This window comes from Rana temporaria, chromosome 2 (assembly GCF_905171775.1).
Source record: "Rana temporaria chromosome 2, aRanTem1.1, whole genome shotgun sequence".
Classification (NCBI taxonomy): Eukaryota; Metazoa; Chordata; class Amphibia; order Anura; family Ranidae; genus Rana; species Rana temporaria.
In genome coordinates, this window is record NC_053490.1 from 441,247,778 (window position 1) to 441,274,664 (window position 26,887).

Consider the following 26,887-nt stretch of genomic DNA (forward strand, 5'->3'; position numbering starts at 1 on the left):
CTCACGGTGTTCATTCATAAAGGGAAGGAGACGGTAGGGCAGTACCTGGGTCCCCATACACTTTTTATGGCAATAACTTGCATATAAGCCTTTAAAATTAGCACTTTCGATTTTTTATGTTCGTGTCACATAGACTTTAATAGGGTCCGCGTGTGAACTGAACGCGGGGTGTTTGGCTCATCCCTATTCTGAATGATCTGCAGTAAATATCGATTTTCAGCTAACAAATAGCTGCATTGCAAATGTTTACCGTACTTGGTAATAAGGACTTAGGCACATTTGTCTCAGGGAGTGATTCTCATCTCAGGATGGAAGAAAGATGGATGCCATTCACTTCAGAATTTAACTTAACCAGGTTTATTGCACTAGTATATGGAAAATAGGTGGGAGGGTGGAGGGAACACAGGATGCTTTAGGCCTCGTACACACCAGCGGACAGTCCGATGAAAACGGTCCGCCGGACCGTTTTCATCGGACATGTCCGCTGGGAGATTTCGGTCTGATGGTTGTACACACCATCAAACCGAAATCCGCGCGGACAGACAGCGCGGTGACGTGTCCGCGCCGTCGCATCGACGATGACGCGGCGACGTGCGCGACGCTGGAAGGTCAATGCTTCCACGCATGCGTCGAATCACTTCGACGCATGCGAGGGATGGTGGCCGATCTGACATGTACGGTGAGTCTGTACAGACGACCGAACATGTCCGACGGACAGGCTTCCAGCGTACATGTTTCTAAGCATGCTAAGAAACATTTGTCCGCTGCAAAACGGTCGGCTGGACAAATGTCTGCTGGAAACCTGCGGACCAGTTTCAGCAGACATGTTCGGTCGTGTGTACAAGGCCTAAAGGTTTCTACATAGAACAAAATCTCTGGCCTTCTGCACATCTTTCTAAAATTTCTAGGTCCCCATGCCACATGACTATGCTGAATGCAGGGGCGTTGCTAGGTGCCAAAAAGACCAGGGGCTTCAGCCCAAAGCCAAGCCGGCACGGCGGGGGGGGGGGGGGGGGGTTCGGGCGCGGTCGTGGAGTGGTGCGGGGTGACCTACCTGACACACATACCCTGACTTACGTACGTGTGTACACACACTGACATAACCTACATACACTGACCTGACATGCATGCACTGACCTGACCCACTGACCTGTACTACATACACTGGCCTGACCCACATACACTGGCTTGACCTACAAACACTGACATGACCCACTGACCTGTCCTACATACACTAACCTGCCTACACTGACCTGTCCTACATACAGTGACCTGTCCTACATACACTGGCCTGACCCACTGACCTGTCCTACAAACACTAACCTGCCTACACTGACCTGTCCTACATACAGTGACCTGACCCACTGACCTGTCCTGCATACACTAACCTGCCTACACTGACCTGTCCTACATACACTGACCTGACCTGCATACACTGACCTGCATACACTAACCTGCCTACACTGACCTGTCCTACATACAGTGACCTGTCCTACATACACTGGCCTGACCCACTGACCTGTCCTACAAACACTAACCTGCCTACACTGACCTGTCCTACATACACTGACCTGTCCTACATACACTGACCTGACCTACATACACTGACCTGACCTGCATACACTGACCTGCATACACTAACCTGCCTACACTGACCTGTCCTACATACACTGGCCTGACCCACTGACCTGTCCTACAAACACTAACCTGCCTACACTGACCTGTCCTACATACAGTGACCTGACCCACTGACCTGTCCTGCATACACTAACCTGCCTACACTGACATGTCCTACATACAGTGACCTGTCCTACAAACACTAACCTGCCTACACTGACCTGTCCTACATACAGTGACCTGTCCTACATACACTAACCTGCCTACACTGACCTGTCCTACATACACTGACCTGACCCACTGGCCTGTCCTACATACACTGACCTGCATACACTAACCTGCATACACTAACCTGTCCTACATACAGTGACCTGTCCTACATACACTGGCCTGACCCACTGACCTGTCCTACAAACACTAACCTGCCTACACTGACCTGTCCTACATACAGTGACCTGTCCTACATACACTGACCTGACCCACTGACCTGTCCTACATACACTAACCTGTCCTACATACAGTGACCTGTCCTACATACACTGACCTGACCCACTGACCTGTCCTGCATACACTGACCTGACCCACTGACCTGTCCTACAAACACTAACCTGCCTACACTGACCTGTCCTACATACAGTGACCTGACCCACTGACCTGTCCTACATACACTGACCTGACCCACTGACCTGTCCTACATACGCTGACCTGACCCACTGACCTGTCCTACATACACTGACCTGACCCACTGACCTGTCCTACATACACTGACCTGTCCTGCATACACTGACCTGACCCACTGACCTGTCCTACATACACTAACCTGCCTACACTGACCTGTCCTAGATACACTAACCTGACCCACTGACCTGTCCTACATACACTGACCTGTCCTGCATACACTGACCTGACCCACTGACCTGTCCTACATACACTAACCTGCCTACACTGACCTGTCCTACATACACTGACCTGACCCACTGGCCTGTCCTACATACACTGACCTGTCCTACATACACTGACCTGCATACACTAACCTGCCTACACTGACCTGTCCTACATACAGTGACCTGTCCTACATACACTGGCCTGACCCACTGACCTGTCCTACAAACACTAACCTGCCTACACTGACCTGTCCTACATACACTGACCTGACCCACTGGCCTGTCCTACATACACTGACCTGTCCTACATACACTGACCTGACCTACATACACTGACCTGACCTGCATACACTGACCTGCATACACTAACCTGCCTACACTGACCTGTCCTACATACAGTGACCTGTCCTACATACACTGGCCTGACCCACTGACCTGTCCTACAAACACTAACCTGCCTACACTGACCTGTCCTACATACAGTGACCTGACCCACTGACCTGTCCTACATACAGTGACCTGTCCTACATACACTGACCTGACCCACTGACCTGTCCTACATACACTAACCTGCCTACACTGACCTGTCCTACATACAGTGACCTGACCCACTGACCTGTCCTGCATACACTAACCTGCCTACACTGACATGTCCTACATACAGTGACCTATCCTACAAACACTAACCTGCCTACACTGACCTGTCCTACATACAGTGACCTGTCCTACATACACTAACCTGCCTACACTGACCTGTCCTACATACACTGACCTGACCCACTGGCCTGTCCTACATACACTGACCTGTCCTACATACACTGACCTGACCTGCATACACTGACCTGACCTGCATACACTAACCTGCCTACACTGACCTGTCCTACATACACTGGCCTGACCCACTGACCTGTCCTACAAACACTAACCTGCCTACACTGACCTGTCCTACATACACTGACCTGACCTGCATACACTAACCTGCCTACACTGACCTGTCCTACATACAGTGACCTGTCCTACATACACTGGCCTGACCCACTGACCTGTCCTACAAACACTAACCTGCCTACACTGACCTGTCCTACATACACTGACCTGACCTACATACACTGACCTGACCTGCATACACTGACCTGCATACACTAACCTGCCTACACTGACCTGTCCTACATACAGTGACCTGTCCTACATACACTGGCCTGACCCACTGACCTGTCCTACAAACACTAACCTGCCTACACTGACCTGTCCTACATACAGTGACCTGACCCACTGACCTGTCCTACATACACTAACCTGCCTACACTGACATGTCCTACATACAGTGACCTGTCCTACAAACACTAACCTGCCTACACTGACCTGTCCTACATACAGTGACCTGTCCTACATACACTGACCTGTCGTACATACACTATGTCTAGGATGGAGTAAGAGATAGGGAGATGGGAAAGTAGGAGAGAGAGGGAGGGGAAACAAGGGGGGTAAGAGAGATAGGGAGGGAGAAGTAGAGGGAGGGTGAGCAAGGGAGTGTAAGACAAGGGGCTTTAGGTCAGGGGAGGGAGAGAGGGGTAGTGAGAGAGGGGTGTAGGAAGTGGGGGGTAGTGAGAGAGGGGTGTAGGAAGTGGGGGGGTAGTGAGAGGGGTGTAGGAAGTGGGGGGTAGTGAGAGAGGGGTGTAGGAAGTGGGGGGTAGTGAGAGAGGGGTGTAGGAAGTGGGGGGTAGTGAGAGATGGGTGTAGGAAGTAGAGGGTAGTGAGAGAGGGGTGTAGGAAGTGGGGGGTAGTGAGAGGGGTGTAGGAAGTGGGGGGGTAGTGAGAGAGGGGTGTAGGAAGTGGGGGGTAGTGAGAGGGGTGTAGGAAGTGGGGGGGGGGGGGGGTAGAGAGAGGGTGTAGAAAGTGGGGGGGTAGTGAGAGAGGGGTGTAGGAAGTGGGGGGTAGTGAGAGGGGGGTGTAGGAAGTGGGGGGGTAGTGAGAGAGGGGTGTAGGAAGTGGGGGGGTAGTGAGAGAGGGGTGTAGGAAGTGGGGGGGTAGTGAGAGAGGGGTGTAGGAAGTGGGGGGGTAGTGAGAGGGGTGTAGGAAGTGGGGGGGGGGTAGAGAGAGGGTGTAGAAAGTGGGGGGGTAGTGAGAGAGGGGTGTAGGAAGTGGGGGGTAGTGAGAGGGGGGTGTAGGAAGTGGGGGGGTAGTGAGAGAGGGGTGTAGGAAGTGGGGGGGGGTAGTGAGAGAGGGGTGTAGGAAGTGGGGGGTAGTGAGAGGGGGGTAGTGAGAGAGGGGTGTAGGAAGTGGGGGGTAGTGAGAGATGGGTGTAGAAAGTGGGGGGGGTAGTGAGAGAGGGGTGTAAGGAAGTGGGGGGGGGGGGTAGTGAGGGAGGGGGTGTAGGTAGAGGGAGGTTGAGAGAAAGAGGGTGGGTTGATCAGTATGTCTGCTATGTATGTCCCACTCCCACCATTATACAGAACAGGAATGCTTCATAAAATTGTTACAGCAAAGGAAAGGATTGTAAGTGAAGTCTGCCCAGATTGTAGCATGGCATTCAATAAAGAAAGCATGACACATGGGGGCAATGCATACTGTAGGACTTGGCATTTTACAACTTTTTTATTTTTTAAGCACAGTACAGATCCTGCACACATATACACAGGTTTCCTCTCAGAGTGGACTCACCCTTCTCCGTGTAGGCGGGCTGTCACACTCCAGTTCTTCGCTGCTCGCCTGTCCCTCCTCCCACCGTTACAGTCAGCAATTAATTCAGTCCAGGAAGTGTCCTCCTTCCCGGGCTCTCTCGGTCCCTCTCTCCTCTCAGGACCAGGAGCCCGTTCATGCCATGCATCCCACGGCCGAATCCATCCTGCCCAGTCCGGATCCATAGTTCCCTCTACTTGCCTCGGCCCACGTGTACTCAGCCTGAGAGCCTGAATGGTCAGTCCACCCCTGGGGGCGGGCCTGTCACCCGACCAATCACGGCCGGCCGTCGCTGCTCCCTCGGCATTGCCTCGTCTCCCAAGAAGTTGGAACTTCATGACAGGTAACTAGGGAGCCATTGAGAAGCTGGCTTAGGGGTGGGACTAATGACCGGCGCCCGGAATGGCCAGTGGCTCGGCACTGGCGGCACTTGGCCGCACTCGGCCACTTTTCGCCAGACACTCGGGGCTAACAATTTACTGCAATGCTGCATAGACTCGGGGCTTTTCGGGGACCCATTCGGGGCTCCAGCCCCCCAAGCCCCGCCCTAACGACGCCTCTGGCTGACTGGACACTTAAATTTAGAATGTAGCTTAAAGATTCAAGAGGTAGCTCCTCTTTTATGTTCCAATGCAGGACAGGAAAGGTTCCTGTATTTCACTTTCAACAGCCAGTCACTAACATCAGTATGCTTGCACTAGACCAAAAACCTCTGGAAATGGCAGCCAACATCTTCAAGGGCTCCTACTCAGAAGAGAGATTCTTACAGCACACCAATCCTTAGGCCTTAAGTCCTTGGAGAAAGATGGTTGTTATAGTAGTGACCTTACCAGAATAAAGTCTAGGAAATAGACCACATGCCAAGAAGGGTCTCAAATATTAAATGTCTTCCCAGCCAGCAAACCAGGCCTCCCCAAGCCTTTCTTATTGATCATCGAATATCCATAACACAGAATGTCAATTCTAGCACTCACTTCTGGAGCCAGCTCAAATAGCAAGTGATACTATACTCCATGCTGAGAGAACACTAAGACCTCTTTCACATTGAGGCGTGGAGCCGCGGTGACGGTATAGCCGCGCTATTTGTAGCGCGGCTATACCGTCGTATTTACCGCGATATTCGGGCGCTAGCGGTGAGGTTTTAACCCCCGCTAGCGGCCGAAGAAGGGTTAAAAAAGGGTATTACCGCGCTTTCCCATTGATTTCAATGGGAAGGCGTGGTATAGGAGCGGTGAACACACTGCTCCTATACCGCAGTAAAGATGCGGCTAGCAGGACTTTTGGAGCGCTCCTGCTAGCGCACCGCTTCAGTGTGAAAGCCTTCGGGCTTTCACATTGAACACTACAGGGCAGGTTTTTTCATGCGGTATAACAGCGCTATTTTTAGCGCTGTACCGCGTGAAAAACGCCTCAATGTGAAAGGGGCCCAACAGACACATACAGTCAAGCTAAGCAAAGCTGTTAGCTTCCTACAACATGACAAAAAGGGAATTTAGACACATATAGTTGGTTGGCTAATTTATACATGTCCTATGTCTTTCTGTCACAGGGAGGATCAATGTGAAATCTGAAGAGCTTGATGACATGGTTAAGGAAGCACCAGGGCCTATCAACTTCACTATCTTTCTTACAATGTTTGGAGAAAAACTGAAAGGTATGGACTGATGTACTTTCATATAGACCACCTAACTGAAGGACAAGGTTAATACTAAAAATGAAAGACTGTCGGTGATGATATTTATGTAGTACAGTATGGGTCTGTTTACCATATCCACCTGTCTGTTCCACAGATCTATAAATAATAGAAATCTGCTGTTTACTGTGATTAGATGAGATTGTTCACTTAAAGTGGTTCTAAACCTCAGTCATGGAATTTGAACTAAGCACATATATATTCAGTGTTTTGTTATCTCTCTCCATATCTTCAAGTGTCGTTTTTCTCTGGTGCTTTGTTCCTCTGTTATCAGCATTAAACTTCTGAGATGTTTTCCAAACACATGAGATACATTTGTCTCAGTCGGGACGGGTAGGAAGAGCTCAGAATGGAGCTTTTCTATTTAGAACAGCAGAAGACTACAGATAAACAATTAAAACTAATGTAGGAGGATTTGTTATATCCCTGTGTATCATCTGAGGCTGTTCACTTCCCTGGGTATATGAGAGGGTTTACAACCACTTTAAGTACAAAGGCAGACAACTAAAGCATGAAATAAATCAAGGATGTAGCAAAGTATACAGTATATTGATGTAATTTTTCCACCCTACTGCATAATGCAAGTTGCTATTTTAAAACATATACATACCCTCTTAGATAGGTTCTTGGTTTAGTTAGTGAGATTTAGTATGTGTTTTTGGTAAATTTAGTTGTCACCGTGTAGCCAGTGTGGCTGTGATTGTTAGGTAAAAGCATAGTTTGCTTACTTTATTCAATGTAGCTGCATTCTGCTGGTCAGGTTAGCTGCCAGTCTAATCACGCCATCTTCATCCAGAGAACTTGAAAGTTTCTAGATGATAGGTGTGGAGCTATGCAGATGGCATCATGAATATTGATGCAGCCCTGGCCTATCCCAGAGAGGCAAGCTCTTGTAACGATACGCCAAATTGGGTTTAGATCTATGGATCGCAACTGCGGAGACTTCTCAGGTTCGAACCCAGGTTTCACTCTTAACTATGTTGAGAGTTTGGGTTCTATCATCACAGCCTCAGTAAGGTTTATGGCGCTTATTCCAGCATAAGCGACATTAAAGTATATCTTGGTAACAAAGACATGAATAAGGTAAAGGGGTTTTGAGTAGTCGCAGTACCAGGACTGCACACTAGGGGTCTCTCTGACCTGGGAGAGTGAGTTCAGTGGTGTGCGTATTGTTTGGACTGATATGGGGTCCTTATGGACTGATTGGTCTGAGCATCGTAGTTGATTGGTTGGCAGTCAGTACATGGCTGCCATGAATGTATACAAGTATAACTGACACCATTGGCAGAGCTCAATGGGATGAATTACTGAGGAAGGGATAGGTGTATCTCAGTATATATGGCATGTAAGGCATGAGAAGCAATCCTCAATAGTTAGTTTCTGTAGTAGAGATTAATAGCATGTAAGGAACTGAGTAGACATGAGATGCAGTCCAGAATAGTTAGATACTTTAGTAGAGGTTAGTAGCATTTAAGATACTGAGTAGGCATGAGATGCAGTCCACATTACTTAGATATACTAGCAGTGCACAGCGACATGACAGGGAAGGATCAGGCATGGAGAGCGCTTTTTAATACTTGGAATCATTAGCAGTAATGACAGACATGAGGGTTGTACATTAGGCTTGAGGAGGGCTCCGTAATACTTAGTATGGTTAGTAGTAAACATAGAGATGAGAGCTGTAGTTCAGGCTTTAGGAGAGCTCCATAATACTTGGTAACATTAGCAGTGAACACAGGCATGAGAGCAAAGCATCAGGCATGGAGAGCGCTGCATAGTAATTGGTATCATTAGCAGTGAACATAGACATGAGAGCTGTAGTTCAGGCTTTAGGAGAGCTCCATAATACTTGGTAACATTAGCAATGAACACAGGCATGAGAGCAAAGCATCAGGCATGGAGAGCGGTGCAAAGTAATTGGTATCATTAGCAGTGTACTTGCGGTTTACAGGTTGATGGGAACGGATGAGCGTCCTGGGGTCTGGACCTGGTTGATGTAAGCGGTTGCGCTCTGCTAGGAATCCTGGTGGTCCAGTTAAGGAGGATGGTTGGACAGTACAGGTGAGAGTGGAACCCCAGCTGACAGTGGCATCCTGACAGAATAGAGGAACCCATACTGTCAGTGCTGGGGGTTTAAATAGGCCACGCAGGAGCGCATCAGGAAGTGCAGCTAGGTGGCGCACCTCCGCAACCAGCGTGGAGCACACGGCTGCAGAGGAAGTGAGAGGATATTCAGAGAGACGGATGGCAGCTGTGTGGGAAGAAGCAACTGTAGTAGTACTTAGTGCAAAGTTACTAGTGTGGCGTTACAGCTCTGAAGGCATGCTGGGAGACAGTATACAGTATATTCTGTGAGCACACTTAGTTTGGGGTCTTTTCAAGTAGAGCCCATGTGTCAAACACAAGTGACTCTTGCACCTCTCCTGCACCACTCCCACACGTCTCTGCCCCTCAGCAATCGGCAGCAAAGAGGAGGACAGAACTCCTCCTACATATACTGCACCTCTCTGTGCAAAAGCAGTACCCCCTCATCTCCACCTCCCCTGGTCTCAGTAAAGTGTCAAAACTGACTCCAGTCCTCCTCTGGTCCTCCTCGAGACCCTACACTTTCTGCTTTCCAGCTCCATCCCCAGCTCCAGCACATAATAAAGAAGGTGCAATGTGATGTAAGGGAGTGTGGGGGACTCTTCTTGACATCTAATGTAAGTTGAGGAGGTGTTCTGGACATCTGTTTATAATTATGAGAATAATAACATTCAATGCCAGTTGAACAGGAGGGCCACACACTGCTGGTATTATCCACAAGAAACTTTAATGGAGACTGCTCAGACAGAACACCATGGCAGATACAACGGGCCCTTTGAGGGAAAGCACAAAGTTGATGTGGCCCATGATTAAATTGAGTTTGACACCCCTGAGAAGAAGTCTGGCCTGGAGGACACGCTGCCCTTCTAGGCAATGCTGCTATGTCTCTTGTCATAAGGCCTCAGGTGGGTGACCTGAGGGCCTGCATGCTGAGACCCTGGAACTAAAGGGAGCTGACTGAGGAGGACTGTCCACTGAAGATCTGGTATGGTATCACCGGAGTACGGTGTCGCTTGGAAGTTGGAAGGAGGCAATCAGCTGGCCTTGGGTCTTTGTGTGAGTACAGATGCTTATAAGGTATCTTGTGGACCTTTGTACTGTTGCTACCTCTCAGGTGCTAGAGAGTCAGCTATAGGTTTAGTTAAAGGGAACATTGGCTGGTGTCCTGAAGAGCTTTGTCCGTCTAATAGTCTACTTAACCACTTCAGCCCTGGAAAGATTTGCCCCATAAAATAACAAAACCCCTTTTTGCGATAAGGCACTGCGCTTGCCACCATCATCCAAGCCGTTCTGGCTGGGGGTTATTCAGCGTGCTAGCCCCCTCCCTTGGGACAACATCCCTCCGGGAAGATACTGTATTCACAGCGTCTCCTAGCAGGGATGTAGTCCCAAGGGAGGGGCGAGCACGCTGACTAACCCCCAGCCAGAACAGCTCGGATGATGGGGGCAAGCTTACTGAAGAGGAACAGGAGGTGAGAAATTCAGACAAACAAGGGAAATCGAAGGAAAAGGTAAGTGAACCAACAATGCACTAGCTTAAAGGAACCTATTTAGAAAAACAAACAAATCTTTACAACCCCTTTAACAATACCCATAGGGGTAATCTGGGCAATCTGCCTAGCTTTAAGTTATAAAGTTGAAAAAATGTGACAAGTGAGAACCACTAGGATTAAGAAACACCTGGGGCATCCTGGGATTGATTCCAGAAACTAGTTTTGTTGTGCACCAAGTGTGATAAATAGTGGGTATGACAGGATTGTAGCTGATGGTAGGAGCGGCCTAAAGGGGGTGATAAAATGGAACCTGTGCCTATTTGTTGAACACACTGCATCCATATGCCGCAGTCCTTGCACTCGCAAAATACTGATAATGGTGGGGAAGGAAGAAACGCCACTGTGCCAGAAGAGAGGGATCCTTATTCACAGCCACTATGCCTGGATTGAGTGGTGCCCAAACCTTAAAGAGGCTGCTTGCCAAAGCTACAGCAGGGGACACACGTGGAACCACAACATCCTCCTTAAAATCAAGGACAGTCCCCAGAAATCATGAATGTCAGGTCACCCTACTGTATGGCTGGAATTACTTAATTTATACTGTATATCCATACTTGGATGATGCTTGTAAAGTCATGTTTTATTTACATTTATTAATTAACAGGATACAGGGACTGACGTCTATCCTGATGATTATATAAAACCTGTACCAGTGTCGCCCATGGGTACCTTTATGTTGCTCATTGACTATGGTGTAAAATGAGGACTATCTGGAAGCATCACGACAAGACAAAACTACAGACTATGCAGTCTGGCATCACCTGTCCTGCTGTGCAGTCCTGACTTGACCTTGCACCATCGACTTTTATCACATGAGGTTTCTGACTGAGGCCTAGATTGTCCCACAGACTGACTATCATCAGGGCAAGTTCTATTGCCAGTACTGGACGTCTGGGACCACTTTTTCTTAGTGATATGCCTCTATTATGTGCATAGAATAAAAGCATTGTGAAGGAATTTTGCTTCTATTTAAACAAATAACTTACATTTACCAGTATGGGAGTGAAGCCGAGACAGGTGTTTTTGGTTTGATCCAGCTTTGTTTTGTCATTTCTGCATCTAATGTAAGAAGCTTGTTATGTAATCTTCTTACATGATTTAACACAGATCATTAACTTCCCACAGATTTGGCAGAGATCTTTTTAAAGCAGATAGAAGATAATATAATGCATAAATGATCATAATTCTTATTTATATAATTATATATAGCATGATGTGTGTGTGTATATATATATATATATATATATATATATATATATATATATATATACACAGTATATTGTATATATTTTTATATAAGTTTATATATCTACAGGGATCATAGCATTACTCCAATAGCTTCAAATGTAGTATATGAATTAGATACAAGGGGATACCACACGTGTGATAGTTTAAGGCTAGTAGCCCAACTCTTCTACAAGCCCTCTAGTGATAAACATGTCTGCGTGTCAGCAGTATAATACAGGAATCACACCTTGTCCAATAACCAAATAAACCTACCAACAGTCCATGAAAGAATAATAAATTAAATAACATCCAATGATGGTATATTTTTGATTTTGCCGAAGAACCTCAAAAATAAAAACTCATGCATTTATGTTTTTTGCTTGTGGGCAAGGTTACTGGCCTAAAACTGTTGCCTTTGTTGTACATCTGTTCTATTGATTCCTGTATATCATTATAAAAGAGTGGATCCCTGAGGGCCATTCCATCAATTACAGCCAATACTTGTGCTGCTCACTTCACGGTTGATCCATATATACTCTGTATATATAGTATATAAAAAAATATACTTTTCTCTATTCCCCCTCTTGCTGTGCTGCTACTTGGTAAGCCTGCATTATCTAGCGCCTATTATGTTTGTGTCTGGGAGGAGTTAAGTCCAATCACTCAACACTTTTGACCCTTTTTGGGGACCAGTAAAAATACAATCCTGATCAAAAGTTTAAGACCACTTGAAAAATGGCAAAAAATCATATTTTACATTGTTTGATCTTATCAAAGTTCCAAGTAGAGCTTCAACATACAACAAGAAGAAATGAGAGTGAGACAAAACATTTTTTGAGCATTCAATTTAATGAAAACAACGAATAAACTGAAACAGGCTGTTTTTCAGCTGATCAAAAGTTTAGGACCACACCTCCAAAAAAGACCTAAACCCCCCCAAAACAGAAATCCAACTTCCAAACATGAACTCAGTAATGAGTAGCTCCGCCGTTATTGTTGACCACTTCAAAATTTTGTTTTGGCATGCTTGATGCAAGCGTTTCCATGAGGTGAGTGGGAACATTTCTCCAAGTGGTGAAGACAGATGCACAAAGGCCATCTACTGTCTGGAACTGTTGTCCATTTTTGTAAACTTCCCTTGCCATCCATCCCCAAAGGTTCTCAGTTGTATTTAGATCAGGGGAACACGCAAGATGGGCCAAAAGAGTGATGTTATTCTCCTGGAAGAAGTCCCTTGTCCTGCGGGCATTGTGTACTGTAGCGTTGTCCTGTTGAAAAACCCAGTCATTACCACACAGACGAGGGCCCTCAGTCATGGGGAATGCTCTCTGCAACATCTGGACATAGCCAGCGGCCATTTGACACCCCTGCACTTCCTGAAGCTCCATTGTTCCACTGAAGGAAAAAGCACCCCAAACCATTATGGCGCCCCCTCCACTGTGGCGCGTAGAAAACATCTCAGGTGGGATCTGCTTGTCATGCCAGTAACGTTGGAAACCATCAGGACCATCAAGGTTAAATTTTTTCTCATCAGAGAATAAAACTTTCTTCCACCTTTGAATGTCCCATGTTTGGTGCTCTTTTGCAAAGTCCAAACGAGCAGTTCTGTGGCGTTCAAGGAGACAAGGTTTTTGAAGACGTTTTTTGTTTTTGAAGCCCTTCAGTCTCAGATGCCGTCTGATGGTTATGGGGCTGCAGTCAGCACCAGTAAGGGCCTTAATTTGGGTCGAGGATCGTCCAGTGTCTTGATGAGAGACCCTGCTTATGCAGTTCAGCAACCTGACCACGTTCAAAAAGGGAGAGTGACTACCTGACAGAAAATGACAATGAATCCACATCTTTGCACAGATTTGGCCTTTTAAAGGCATGTGGTCCTAAACTTTTGATCAGCTGAAAAACAGCCTGTTTCAGTTTAATCGTTATTTTCAACTAATTGAATGCTCAAAAAATGTTTTGTCTCACTCTCATTTCTTCTTGTTGCATGTTGAAGCTCTACTTGGAACCTTGTTAAGATCCAACAATGTAAAATATGATTTTTTGCCATTTTTCAAGTGGTCTTAAACTTTTGATCAGGACTGTAATACAGTGATCAGTGCTTAAAAATATGCACTGTCACACAGTGGCGTATCTAAAGTATGGCAGCCATTTCAAGTGCCATTGGCACCATGGGGGGGCTACAAAAAAGCTGCCCCCCCCCAAAAAAAAGCGGCCATCCTCCGGCGGCCACCCTTGGCTCTCGTGGCCGCTTCCCTGCCGCGGCCAGCCTGCTGGAGCGCGGCACCAGCTTGGCACTTGCTTATAGTTACTTGGCCTGGGGAGAAGAGCGAAAGGCACCCCCATGATGGCCGATGACAACTGGGCAGACGGGGTCCATGTAGGATAGGGTAACTGCTGGAGGCGGAGCCTAATGCTCCGCCTACCCTCCACTGCGCGGAAACATCTTCTCTCTCCCTGGTGCGGGGACTGTGACGTGAGGAGCAGGAGAAGAGACCAGAGAAGGAATGGATGACGGGGAACATACTTCTTGATCTTGATTTTGATTATCATCATGTGCCATTGTGCGTGTGAGCCAACTGCCAAGCAGAATCAAGCAGCCAATCGGGTAGCAGGGTAGCAGGGTAGCAGGGCATAGGACAGGGGTCAGAGGGGCATAGGATGGCATCAGAAAGGCATAGGACAGGGGTCAGCAGGACATAGGACAGGGGTCATAAGGGCATAGGACAGGGTCAGCAGGAAAGAGGACAGGGGTCTGCAGGGCATAGCATGACATTAGCAGGGAATAAGACAGGTGTTAGCATGGCAAAGGATGGAGTCAGCTGGGCATAGGATGGGGTCAGCAGGGAAATCTACAGGGGTCAGCAGGGCATAGGACGACGTCAGCAGGGCATATGACAGAAGTCAGCAGGACATAGGACAGGGATGAACAGGGCAAAGGACAGGGGTCAGCAATACATAGGACAGGGGGGCAGCAGGGCAGAGGACAAGGGTCAGTGGGGCTAATGACAGGGTCAGCGGGACTGAGAACAGGGTCAGCAGGGCAGAGGATGCAGGTCAGCAGGATACAGGATAGGGTAGCAGGGCATGGGAAAGAGGTCAGTGGGGCATAGGACAGGGGAAAGCAGGACATAGGACAGGGGTCAGCGGGGCATAGGATGGCATCAGCAAGGCATAAGACAGGGGTCACAAGGACATAGGACAGAGGTCAGAGAGGCATTGGACAGGGTCAGCTGGGCATAGGATAGCATCAGCAGGGCATAGGGCAGCAGTTAGAGGGGCATAGAATGGAGTCAGTGTGGCATAGGATAGGGGCCGGAAGGGAAGGACAGTGGTCAGCAGGGCATGGGAGGGCATCAGTAGGGCATAGGATGGGGTCAGCGGGCATAGGACAGAAGTCAGCAGGACATAGGACAGGGATGAACATGGCATAGGACAGGGGTCAGCAAAACATAGGACAGGGGTCAGCAGGGCAAAGGACAAGGGTCAGCGGGGTTGAGGAAAGGGACAGCGGGGCTGTGAACAGGGTCAGCAGGGCAGAGGATACAGGTCAGCAGGATATAGGATGGGGTAGCAGAGCAATTTAAGGCCCTGGCTCCCAGGCTTGGCTCGTTTTATGTGAGTGCCTAGCTTAGGGAAAGGAACCCCATCTGTCAGGGACAGTACTAGACATAGGGACAGGTTCCAGAGAAGAAGGGACAGTGCAGGGACTAAAACTACCTTCCAGGAAGCCTTCCCATTCTGGTGTGGCCCAGCCAGGCTGCATTCCGTTTCTCTGTGGCAGACGCTGACGGCATCTTCCATTCTGCATTGTGTGGGTCCACCGCTGTCTCAGTTGTAAGTGGCTCCTGTTGGGTGTGCGCTTAGCCTGTTATTTTGCAGAATTGTTCTACAATATACTGTTTCTGCCGAAATTGGACTGTGTGTTTCCTGACTGCGACTTAACCTAACCTAACCCACACCTTCACTTCCTTACATGTGTAGCGCCTGGTTACTTCAAAGTACCAGTGCTATTTAAATTTAGAGGGAGATCAGAGTGTTAGTTAAACTCTGATCTTGTTAATGTGTTCAAATTTGGCTCTCTGTCTCAGCTTGGCTGTGCTGTGGGCTTATTCTGTTGTTACTGGGGTGTTCTTCCCACCCCAGGACAGTAGGTGGCAGCAGTGGAGCAGTTGGTTGCTCTTCCCCAGCAGCGAAACAGGAGGGTTGAGCCTCACTGTGCATGCTGGGAGAGGGTATTTATGGGGCAGAAGCTATTGGTTCTGGGTATTCTTCAAGTGCGGCATCCACCTTTAGGGTGTCTGCACCACGGGGCCCCAGCGTTATGGCCTACCGGGTCGGGGTGTGCGTGCCACGCAGAGTTCCTGGTTCCGGGACCATGTGAGTAATTGTCATTCAAAATGTGAGAGCACCGAAAGTTGAAAATTGGTCTGGTTATTAAGGGGGTTTAAGTGCCCAGTAGTCAAGTGGTTAAAGTAAGACACCAATCCTTTGTATTTTGTATTGAATAGATCTTTTGAATTGAATAGATTCTAAAAATTAGAATCTCTAGTCTATTATTGCTGTATTCATCTTGAGAAATTTTTGCTCCACTTCCTGTTCTAGTTTTCATACAGGAAAGGGGGGAATCTTCTCAACAGTAACACAGACAGCAATACAAATTGAAAAAACATACTGCATCCAAACAAAAGAATAAGGTTTTAAGCACTTAGGGCCAAATCCACAGCCAGCGGCGCAAAATAAGTTTTTTCTAACTTATGTCATTTAAGTTACGGCGCCCTAAGTTGGTGTCGTAATTGCCGTATCCACAGCGCATTTGCGCACAAAAGTGCGCCTGCCGTAACGTAAATTCGGAGGCGTAAGGCGGGGTTATGGCAAGTGGGAAGGAAGTGGGCGTGCTTCATTGTAATGAGCCGTGACCCCATGCAAATGAAGGTCCGGCCGTACTGCGCATGCGCGCACCAATCTGCTGCTCACTGCGCATGTGCAGAACTTTGCTTGGCGCAATCAGTGAGATAGGTAAAAGGCCAAGTGTACTTAGTTTGAGGATCGCACTGTGCTTAACTAGCTCCAGTCAAACACACTTCATTTGCAAAAGTATTTCCCTGTGTTCCCTTCCATGAGCAATTTGCTTCTGCTCTTAGTTTGTCAGTGTTTGTTGGTAAGTTGTGTTTGATAGAGAAGTGTTGGAGGAGTAGTAGATAGTAGTTGTTGTTTGTTTGTGATAAGTGTAATTTTTGTTTGATTGTTTCTGCTAATTTTTTTGTTTGTTTTTTTTCTGCTTGGATTTTGTGTTTGGTTTTTGTGTGTTTGTATTTGACTTTGTAGTAGCTGTCTGCTTCTGTGTGTATTTTGGTGTATTTGTTTGGTGTGTATTTTTGTGTGTTTGTATTTGACTTTGTAGTAGCTGTCTGCTTCTGTGTGTATTTTGGTGTATTTGTTTGGTGTGTATTTTTGTGTGTTTGTATTTGACTTTGTAGTAGCTGTCTGCTTGTGTGTGTATTTTTGTGTGTTTGTCCTGTTTGGCTTCTTGTTGCTGGGTGGTGTCTGTGATGGCCCCCAAACGCAGGAAGCTGAATTTTTCACATGTTGAAAAGCAAATCCTTGCCAGGTATATCATCCAATATGGAAGATATTTACATGGGCCTGATAGCCGGAACACCTCCCCGGCCCAAAGGAAGAGGATCTATGCCAAAATAACAGATCACATAAATGCGGCGGGGGGAGGGGAGACGAGGACCCCCGCTGGCATTAAGAAAAAGATCAATGATCTGAGGAGCGTGGTCCGCAATAAGGTGGCCAAGCTCACTGCGCATAGGAGGGGCACTGGAGGAGGGGGACCATGCCCCATCCGGCTGACTGAGGAGGAATGGGCAGTGGCCCGGTGTTTCGAGCCAGAGCAGGTGGTGGGCCTGCCTGGTTATCAGTCTGATGTTCCTGTGAGGCCAGGTAAGGTTTTTTTTTTTTTGGATTTGGTGATTAGCATGTGTGGGTGGGGGAAGGGAACATGTGCCAAGTGTGTGGATCCTCAAACCTGTGATTGTTTGGTGTCTTCCACAGATGACCAGGAGATTGCTGGGCCATCAGGCCAGGCTGCTGCACCACCCCAAAGACAGGAGGCTGCTGAGGAGTCCCCAGGGGAGGGGAGTGGCCAAACCTCCCCTCATGAGGAGGCTGAGGGGGAGGAGGATGAGGGGGAGGAGGATGAGGGGGAGGAGGAAGAAGATCTCCAGATTGGCCGGGAAATCATTATTGCCACAGATCTGATGACATTTGACGATACCCTTGAGGCTAGCCTTGAGGCTCCCCTTGAGGCTACCCCAGAGGCTCCCCTTGAGGCTACCCCAGAGGATCCCCCAGAGGCTGGCACCAGTCAGGCCACCATCAGGGGTAGCCCCTCCCACTCCTCCCACAACATGCCGCAACCCACAAGGGTCACTCTATCCCCTCCTACCTGGCCACAAGCCTCAGGGGCAGGCAGGATGGCGACCCAGGACACCAGGGTGGGGTCTGAGCATATGCCGGCCAGTCTGCTGAGGGACAATGCCAAGCAGACCCGCAGTCTGGGTGACATCAAAAAAACTATGGCCAAGATGGAGCACAGCCTGGATGTAATGAGGGAGTCACTCAGTGATGTGGCCACCAATTCATTGGGTGTCATCACCTGTTTGTGGTCCCTGCATACCGCCAGGAGGTGACTGCCCTCACCCGGGCTGTGCAGGACAACACCCGGGCTGTGCAGGAGAACACACGGGCTGGCCAGGCCAATACGGCTGCCATCACTGACTGCCTGACCAGGATAGCAGTGGCCTTGGAGGGCAGGCCAGCCGGAGGTCAGACACCAGGGGAGGCTCCTCCCTCCCCTGCTCCCCCCCCCAATGAAGATACTCCCTCCCCTGCTCCCCCCCCCAATGAAGATACTCCCTCCCCTGCTCCCCCCCCGTGAAGATCCTCCAGGTGCCCGTGGCCGTGGCCGTGCCCCTGCCTGTGGGCAGCCTAGACGGAGCACTCGCCGCCGGACTTAAATACCAGGGGTACTTTTTTTTTTTTTTTCTTTTAAAATTTTGGTTATTATACTGTACTTATGATTTGGTTTATGTGTGTGAATGATGTGTGAATGTGGGGGGGTGGCATTCCTGACAAAATAAGGGTGTCACCCTCAGTTTTGGTGGAGAAGGGATCCCCAGGACCAGGGAGAAGTCATCCTAGGTTCCTGAATGGTGTATGAATGCACAGTGACATAATTGGAGCCGTGGCGGGGCGTTACTGCTCCCAAGTACCAAAGGGGGGGGGGGGTACTTGGATCTAATCCAATTCGATGTGCATGTGATGTGTTTGTGCTAGGGACCACAGTGGTGTGCATTCATGCATTCTCATTGTGACATAAATCATGTGCGTTTCCAGAGACAAAAACATTCTCAATGTGTCATTAAACATGTGCGTTTACTGTGCAAAGCAACATTCTCATTGTCACATAATTCATGTGCGTTTGCAGTGAAAACAAATAATAACATTGTCACATAATTCATGTGCGTTTGCATTGAAAACAAATAATAACATTGTGACATGATTTCTGGCCATTTACTGAGAAAAGATGCCTTCTGCGAGGCGTCTCCTGGCTACTGTGCCCTCAGTAGACCGGGTAGAGTGGGCTAGGGGGGGATTGCCTGGGTGGGGGGTCAGGTCAGCACGTAAGTTAATCTCCAGTCCCCTTCTCGTTGCAAAGTTATGAAGAATGCAACAAGCCCCTATTATTTGGCACACAAAGTCTGGGGAATACAGCAGTGTACCCCCAGTCTTGTCCAGGCATCTGAAGCGGGACTTCAGCAGGCCAAATGTACGCTCCACTACTGCCCGGGTGCGAATATGAGCCTCGTTGTAGCGTTGCTCTCCTGGGGTTTGGGGGTTCCTGAATGGGGTCATCATGTGAGGGCCCAGGGCATATCCAGAGTCACCTGGAAGGGAAAAGACAGGAGGATATTAGTCATGCATGTGCCCCATGTGATGTCTGCATCATGGGGGGGGACAGTCATACCTGACACACATGTCACTCACCAACCAGCCAGCTGTCTCCATACACGTTCTGCTCCAATTGACGTGCTATGTTGGTCTGCCTAAAGATGTAGCTGTCATGGCACGAACCTGGAAATTTGGCACACACATGCCAGATGAGGCCATGGGCATCCACGATTACCTGGACATTGATGGAATGCCAGTTTTTGCGATTCCTGAACAGGTGCTCTGTATCATGGGGGGGCTGTAGTGCCACATGGGTACAGTCAATGGCCCCGATGGTCCGTGGGAATCGTGCAATCTGATAGAAATCAGCCATGCTCTTCATTCGCTGGTCCTCCTGGGTGGGCTTTTCAAATTGACTGCCCATGCGTCTCAGTATTGCAGGGACAACCTGGTGCACACACCTGCTCATCGAGGACTGTACCATCCCAGCCAGACCTCCACATGTTCTCTGAAAAGACCCAGTGGCCAGAAAATGCAGGGTGGCCATAACTTTAATGTGAGCTGGCAGGGCATGGGATCGTTGGGTTGGGGTGTTCAGATCATCCTGCAGGATCCTGGTTAAGTCCAGGATGGCTTCCTGGTTAAATCTGAAGTTGCCAATGACCTCAGACGCAGTCATGCCAAAGAGATCTTGGCGTGGGCGGTATATCCTCTCCTGTGCCCTCCTCCTCCTCCTCTGTGCCCTCCTCCTTCTCTGCGCCTGTAAAGTTGCGAGTGCCGTTATAATCATTGATGGCCCAGGCATTTTGGCAGTCACAATGAAGTCAAGCAAAGAAGTGTTGGCAGCTCTTCCTAAATGGTGTTGCTTCAGCAGACCTTTACAGGGCTGGTGTAAAATTAGGGCTGCTTTTATAAAGTCTAATTTTGCTCCAGAAAACTAACAGGTGCGCACAGGGCGTTATCTACGGCGCACAGGGCGTAATCTACGGCGCACACACTTAATTTTGAGGATCGCCCTATCTCCCTCATTTGCATCTCTGCCTATCAAATAAAGCGGCGTGACTAGCGTAATTTGCGTCAGAGGATGCGCCAGAGTAATTATTTTAAGTAGGACGGAAAAACCGGATTTTTCGTTTTGAGGATCGGGCGCAAAGATACGCGCGGAGTAAAATTAGAAATCTCGAGTTAAGTCGGCGCATCTGCTTTGTGGATTTGCCCCTTAGAGTGGAAGAAAAGCCTGACTATAACTATTCCTAGAAATGAGGAACATTTTTAAGAATAGTTATAGTTAAGATTTTCTTCCACTAAAAGACTATTGTAAATGTCTGTGATCATGGGCGTCTGCTCCATAGGGCAAGGGGGGTCAATTGCCCCCCCCTGGAATTCAGAGTGGACTGCACTTTTCAGGCTCCACATGGATGCATTCCACAGACACACACACAATATCTTATTAAAAATTATTATTTTAATTAATGTGGAATACTTTCCATGTAGAACCTGAAAAGTCCCAGTATATTCCTGACATTGTCATGAGTATAAAGAGACATACAAAATACAGCCCACCTCCAGGAAAGGGAAAAGTCCACCCTTGCACTGCTGGGGGGAAATTACCACTTTTACTTCTATGTTTCCATGTTCCAGCCAGCTGTACTGCTCTCCTCCTCAACCCAAAGCCTCAGCATCATTGCATACCATACAGGAACATTAACCCTGTATGGTATAATGAGGATGATGAAGTGCCGTCGTATCTCTGAGTGCGGGCCGTCGTATCTATGCACCTGATTCAGAGAATCAGTTACGCATAGATTTCCCTAAGATCTGACAGGTATAAGTGTCTTACACCGTCGTATCTTAGGCTGCATTTTCAGGCTGGCCGCTAGGTAGCGCTTCCGTATGTTTACGCAAGGAATATGCTAATTAGGTGGATACGGCGATTCAGAAACGTACGTTCGGCTGGCGCAATTTTTTACGTTGTTTACGTTTCGGCGTATAGTTACCCCTGCTATATGAGGCGTAGCTAATGTTAAGTATGGCCGTCGTTCCCGCGCCGAGTTTTGAAATTTTATGTCATTTGCGTAAGTCGTTCGCAAATAGGGCCGTACGTCATTTACGTTCACTTCGAATCCAATACATCCTTGCGGCGTACTTTAGAGCAATGCACACTGGGATATTTTACGGACGCCGCATGCGCCGTTAAAAAAAAACGTCAAAATCGTTGGGTCAAGTAAAATTTAAATAAAACACGCCCCCAACATCCCTATTTGAATTAGGCGGGCTTACGCCGCCACACATACGTTGCGCCGCCGTAACTAAGGGGGCAAGTTCTTTCAGAATACAGAACTTGCGCCCAAAGTTACAGCGGCGTAACGTATCGGAGATACGTTACACCGGAAGAAAGATGCGCTCATCCGGCCCAGAGAGTATATTTGTTCCAATTTACTATGTTTATTATTTCTCAGAGAAAGCAACTAGAGAATTCACACTCAGCTCACTTTTGAAAAATAGAAAGGGACTATCAGGGGTCTGTTTAGTCCCCTGGTATTTCACCAAAGCCCCCCAACAAGACTGTTAAATATTTTTTTTAAATAAATACATTTGTAAAAAAAAATTATAAAAAAACTACTGACACCGTCCACTGCCCTACTGACACCATCCATCTTATTCGGCCGCTAGAGGGGGGGTTTAAACACAGGGTTAAATGTGACTGTGTATTGTCGCTTACGAAGCGCCCCCCCCCCCCCCCTGAAAAAAATTCAGAGGACGCCAATGTCTGTGATATTGGGAAACCTTTATTTATACGCGTTTGTTGCAGATTTTAGCATTACAAATTCTAAAGCTGACATCAGTAGTATAATGTCCAGTATTTACATAGACTGTAACGTCTTTGTCATACTCTACTAACTGTTATAGAACCAAACAATATAAAAATGGAGACTGGTGGATTTTTATTGTAAGCAGTAACTAAAGTAGCGAAGCTGTAGAAGCTTGCAAGAAGATTTGTTATGCCAAAACTCATATCAGAAACTATTTATGTAATATTAACCGCATGGTGTTCTTCTATTGAGTGCTAGAAAAATGCATTTACAGCTTGTGGAGAAAATACCTTTGATACACATCAAAAGGACCACTTTATTTACCAGCTAATCAATAAAGGATGAGTTATATATGACATTGTTTCAGACAAAGCCTGGAGAAATAGCGAGAGACAAATGTAGAACACTGTATGAAATGGTGGGAGCCCGAGCTTTGTGAACTGCCTTGTGTTTGCCACCGGCAGTATGATTGACAATAGGGAACTGAGCGTAAAGAGATATTGATTGAAAAGGAAAGACGCTCAGTGATCCCTTGAAGGCACACAGAACACAATCTTCAAACTACAATAATGCATCTTTCTGCCCTTAAGTATATTTCAGGAGATTTTTATTTCCTTTATCGACAGTCTGCTCAAGTGAAACTTAAGTGATGCACTTGGCTACTGAACAAGTAAATCCCAGGGAAAAAAACATTTGCTTTATCAACTTGGCATGAAAAAAAAAAAAAAAATAGAGCATATTTAGGATAAACTTAAACAGACACTTAATTCACATTTTATAATGTAAGTTTTAATTGGTTGTTCTTATTAAAATTATTATAGACATAGCACAGCATTTGGCAACGCATACAGTATTTTACTCGATTTACTATTACCCTTACCCCACCTATTTACTATTATGGCCTTTCACTATTAACAGGTTGCCTACATGAAGTGCGAGGTCTTCTAGTTATAGCAATTTACAGCTGTTTATCAGTGTACACAAGAAGATTGATGGCTAAGTTGTTATTACCAATGCCCTTTAATGTTGATGTATTGGGTTGAATTTAAAGTGGATGTAAACCCACTGTCATCGTTTCTAATTTAATAACATAGTGCATATCTAGAAGGATATACATGCCTCCTGCATGTATTCTTACCTGTCATAATTCACCCCTTTAGCTTAGTGGAGCCACACAATATTCCCGAATCTGTGGGCGCATCAGAGAACTCCTCCTCCCATCACTACACTCCATTGCGAGGACGAGCTTCACAACATTGGAGACTAAAGTGCACGCACAGGAGTGGCAGAGCGTTTTCTGTGAAGAAGCAGAGTGCATATGTCACTCCTGCGCATGTGCACATACTTCGCAGTCTACATAGGGCAATTCTATAGACCTACAGCCAATCCTGGGAGAGCTGAAGAAGAAAGGAGGGGGAATGGGAATTACGCATAATGCCTCTCTAAGGCCCCGTACACACGGTCGGACAAAACCGATGAGAATGGTCCGACGGCCCGGTTTCATCGGTTCACCTCTGAAGTGGCCATACGTTCTGATGTGTGTACACACCATCAGTTCAAAATCCGATCGGGTCAGAACGCGGTGACGTAAAACACACGACGTGCTGAATAAATCGAAGTTCAATGCTTCCATGCATGCGTCGACTTGATTCTGAGCATGCGCGGGTTTTGAACCGATGCTTTTCTGTACTAACCATTGGTTTGGTCCGATGGGGCAGCGGTCCATCGGTTCGGTTTTGAAGCATGTTTTAACATTTTGGACCGAAGGAAAACAGACCGATAGCATATACACACGGTCGATTTGGTCCAATGAAAATGAACTTCGGTTCATTCTCATCGGACCAAACCGACCATGTGTACGGGGCCTAAGGCTGGTGCATGAGATATGTAAATCACCTGTCACTCACAGCACGGGGGAAGAACTGACTGCTATTTCTCTGTCCATTTTTATCTCACTGAAAAAAGATAAGAGGATTGCTCAGAGCTGGATTAACTCTCCGTGCAAGACTTGGCACAGATGACATGAAATCCTATACTGTACAAGTTACAAGCCTTAATTAAAAAAAAAAAAACATAAAACATATGAAGGCACATGAAGGTTTCCCTCTGTCCTGTATGTTGGCGGAACTTACTAAACCCAAGTGGAGACCCAGAGTAAGCACTCACTAGTGCCCCCAAAAGGCAGGCTGGAGCTGCCAAACAACACAAGGCTGGTGTTGAAGGCAGCCCTTCAACTTAAAGCAACGCTTCTCTGCAAGTATACATAATTAACTCCATGCACTCCAGACAATATTTCTTCAATACACATCATAATTCCTCATTCACTTAAGTTGTGCGGCATTTTGAGCCAGTACTGCTGAGCCTGTACCAGATTCCACCAGCCCAGTAAGCTGTCACCTCACTCCCAGTTTTCATGTTTATCATGAAAACTAGGAAGCTGAACTACATCCGTGCTTATTCTTTTTCCTTCACTCAAACTCCCAGTCTGGAACCAACCTTCGGCTGTCTTGCTAATTATGGCACCCTAAGAGGTGGTCCCCTCTCCATTTTTTATGTTTGCTCAGGTAGGGGGTGGTACTTCCCTCAAAAGTACAGCAGTGTTAACCCTTACCTCTCAGGGAGTACACCTCAGCCAGACAAATATACAAATATAACTTAGCAATGCAAATATACTCACATTAGAATATTCAGTTGCACACAGAAATTTAAACAAGCAACCAAAACTACAATGATTAAAACATCTGAAATAAACACACAACACAGAGTAACCCCTTGGAAGCACCTGCTTACATGTAGGTGAAGAGCAGTCTGTTAGGGGAATTGTCCCCGCATGGACTCCATCGGGCTCTCAGAGAGACCAGTTGTCCAAATGGAAGCTGTTATCTCTCAAGATTGAAGTCGGCCATCTTGGTGTGGGACCCCATATAATATAATATATAATATACTTATGTCAAGCAGGCATGCCTGGAGCAAGTGGTAGGTCAGGGGCAGAGGTTGCTTACTGGTGAGGGAAAGTATTTAGCGCACGCAGAGGTTCTTGGCGAGTAGGGACAGAATAAGTACACCGCCTGCCTAGAGGAAATATCCTGATATCCAGAATAGTAATGTGGGGCTCTTCCCAGCAGTATTACAGGGCTGTCCTGGACTGGTACATTGCAAACTGCCACCCCTCCAGCAGTATACAGGCCCAAACCTGGTAATACTGTGTGAATATCTTAACTCCTATAAGATCTGGTATTATTCATGATTCATTACCACTATTTACAAGATACAAGATAATTACTACAAAAGGATTGTATGTGGTCACTTACTGATTGGGTGCCTTGGGCCTAAGTCCCGCCTACACTTATGGTTAGATACCATACTTGGTAAAAGTGTAGAATGTGTTTTTGGGTGGAAATCTAAGTACTAAGGGCCAGATTCAGGTACATTTACGGCGGCATAATGTATCGCATTTACGTTACACCGCCGCAAGTTTTACGGGCAAGTGCTTGATTCACAAAGCACTTGCCTGTAAAGTTGCGGCGGCGTAGCGTAAATCCCTCCCGCGCAAGCCCGCCTAATTCAAATGATCCGGGTAGGGGGCGTGGATCATTTAAATTAGGCGCATTCCCGCGCAAAGTATTACGATCTGAAGGCGTACGAAGCCGTACGCCTGTCGGATCGAAGCCAAAAGCCGTCGTATCTTGGTTTGAGGATTCAAACTAAAGATACGACACGGCAAATTTGAAAGTACGCCAGAGTATCAGTAGATACTCCGGCGTACTTCTTCTGTGAATCTGGCCCTAAGTAACTATGTTGTGTTTGAGAAATATCTTAAAGCGGTTGTATACCCTGAAAAGCAAAAGCCATAATCAGCTAGTATGCACTTCATACCAAATGATTATGAAATACTTACCTTGGAACGAGGTGAGAGGAACTTATCTGGTCCACGCCTATGGAGATGTCATCTTTCCTCGGTGTGTATTCCTGGGTATCGCCGCTCCAGCGATGTGATTGGCTGGAGTGGCGATGTCATCACTCCCGTGCATGCGCGCGAGAGACTTCTCTCCGGCAAGGTCCAGCGGCTGCCGGCCCTTTAGCCGAGGATCCCCGCTGCGCATGCGCCGCTGCAGTCAGGTTTAGGAGATATTCTTTATACCTACAGATAAGCCTTATTATAGGCTTACCTAAAGTGGTAGTACAGAGTTTACTACCACTTTAAGCATTTTCCAAATACTTGTGTCAACAAATGTTATCTTCAAATAACTCCATAACTTCAGACAACTCACCATGCTCCCTGAGGGGAGTACATACAGTACATGGGACTTTTTAAATCGTTCCTTTCTAACTTAGCGGGGATAAATACCCCACCCCCCCCCTTTTTTACAATTTTACTATATT

At 47.3% G+C, this 26,887-nt stretch overlaps 1 protein-coding gene across 1 annotated transcript in view; it reads left to right on the top strand.

Annotated features, from left to right (window-relative positions):
* Positions 1-26,887, top strand: part of MYL10 (myosin light chain 10) — an 82,793-nt gene that overhangs the window by 48,672 nt on the left and 7,234 nt on the right. The window contains exon 4 of the mRNA XM_040338417.1: positions 6,730-6,834. Coding sequence (XP_040194351.1) covers positions 6,730-6,834 — 105 coding nt within the window. The remainder of the gene's footprint in view (positions 1-6,729; positions 6,835-26,887) is intronic.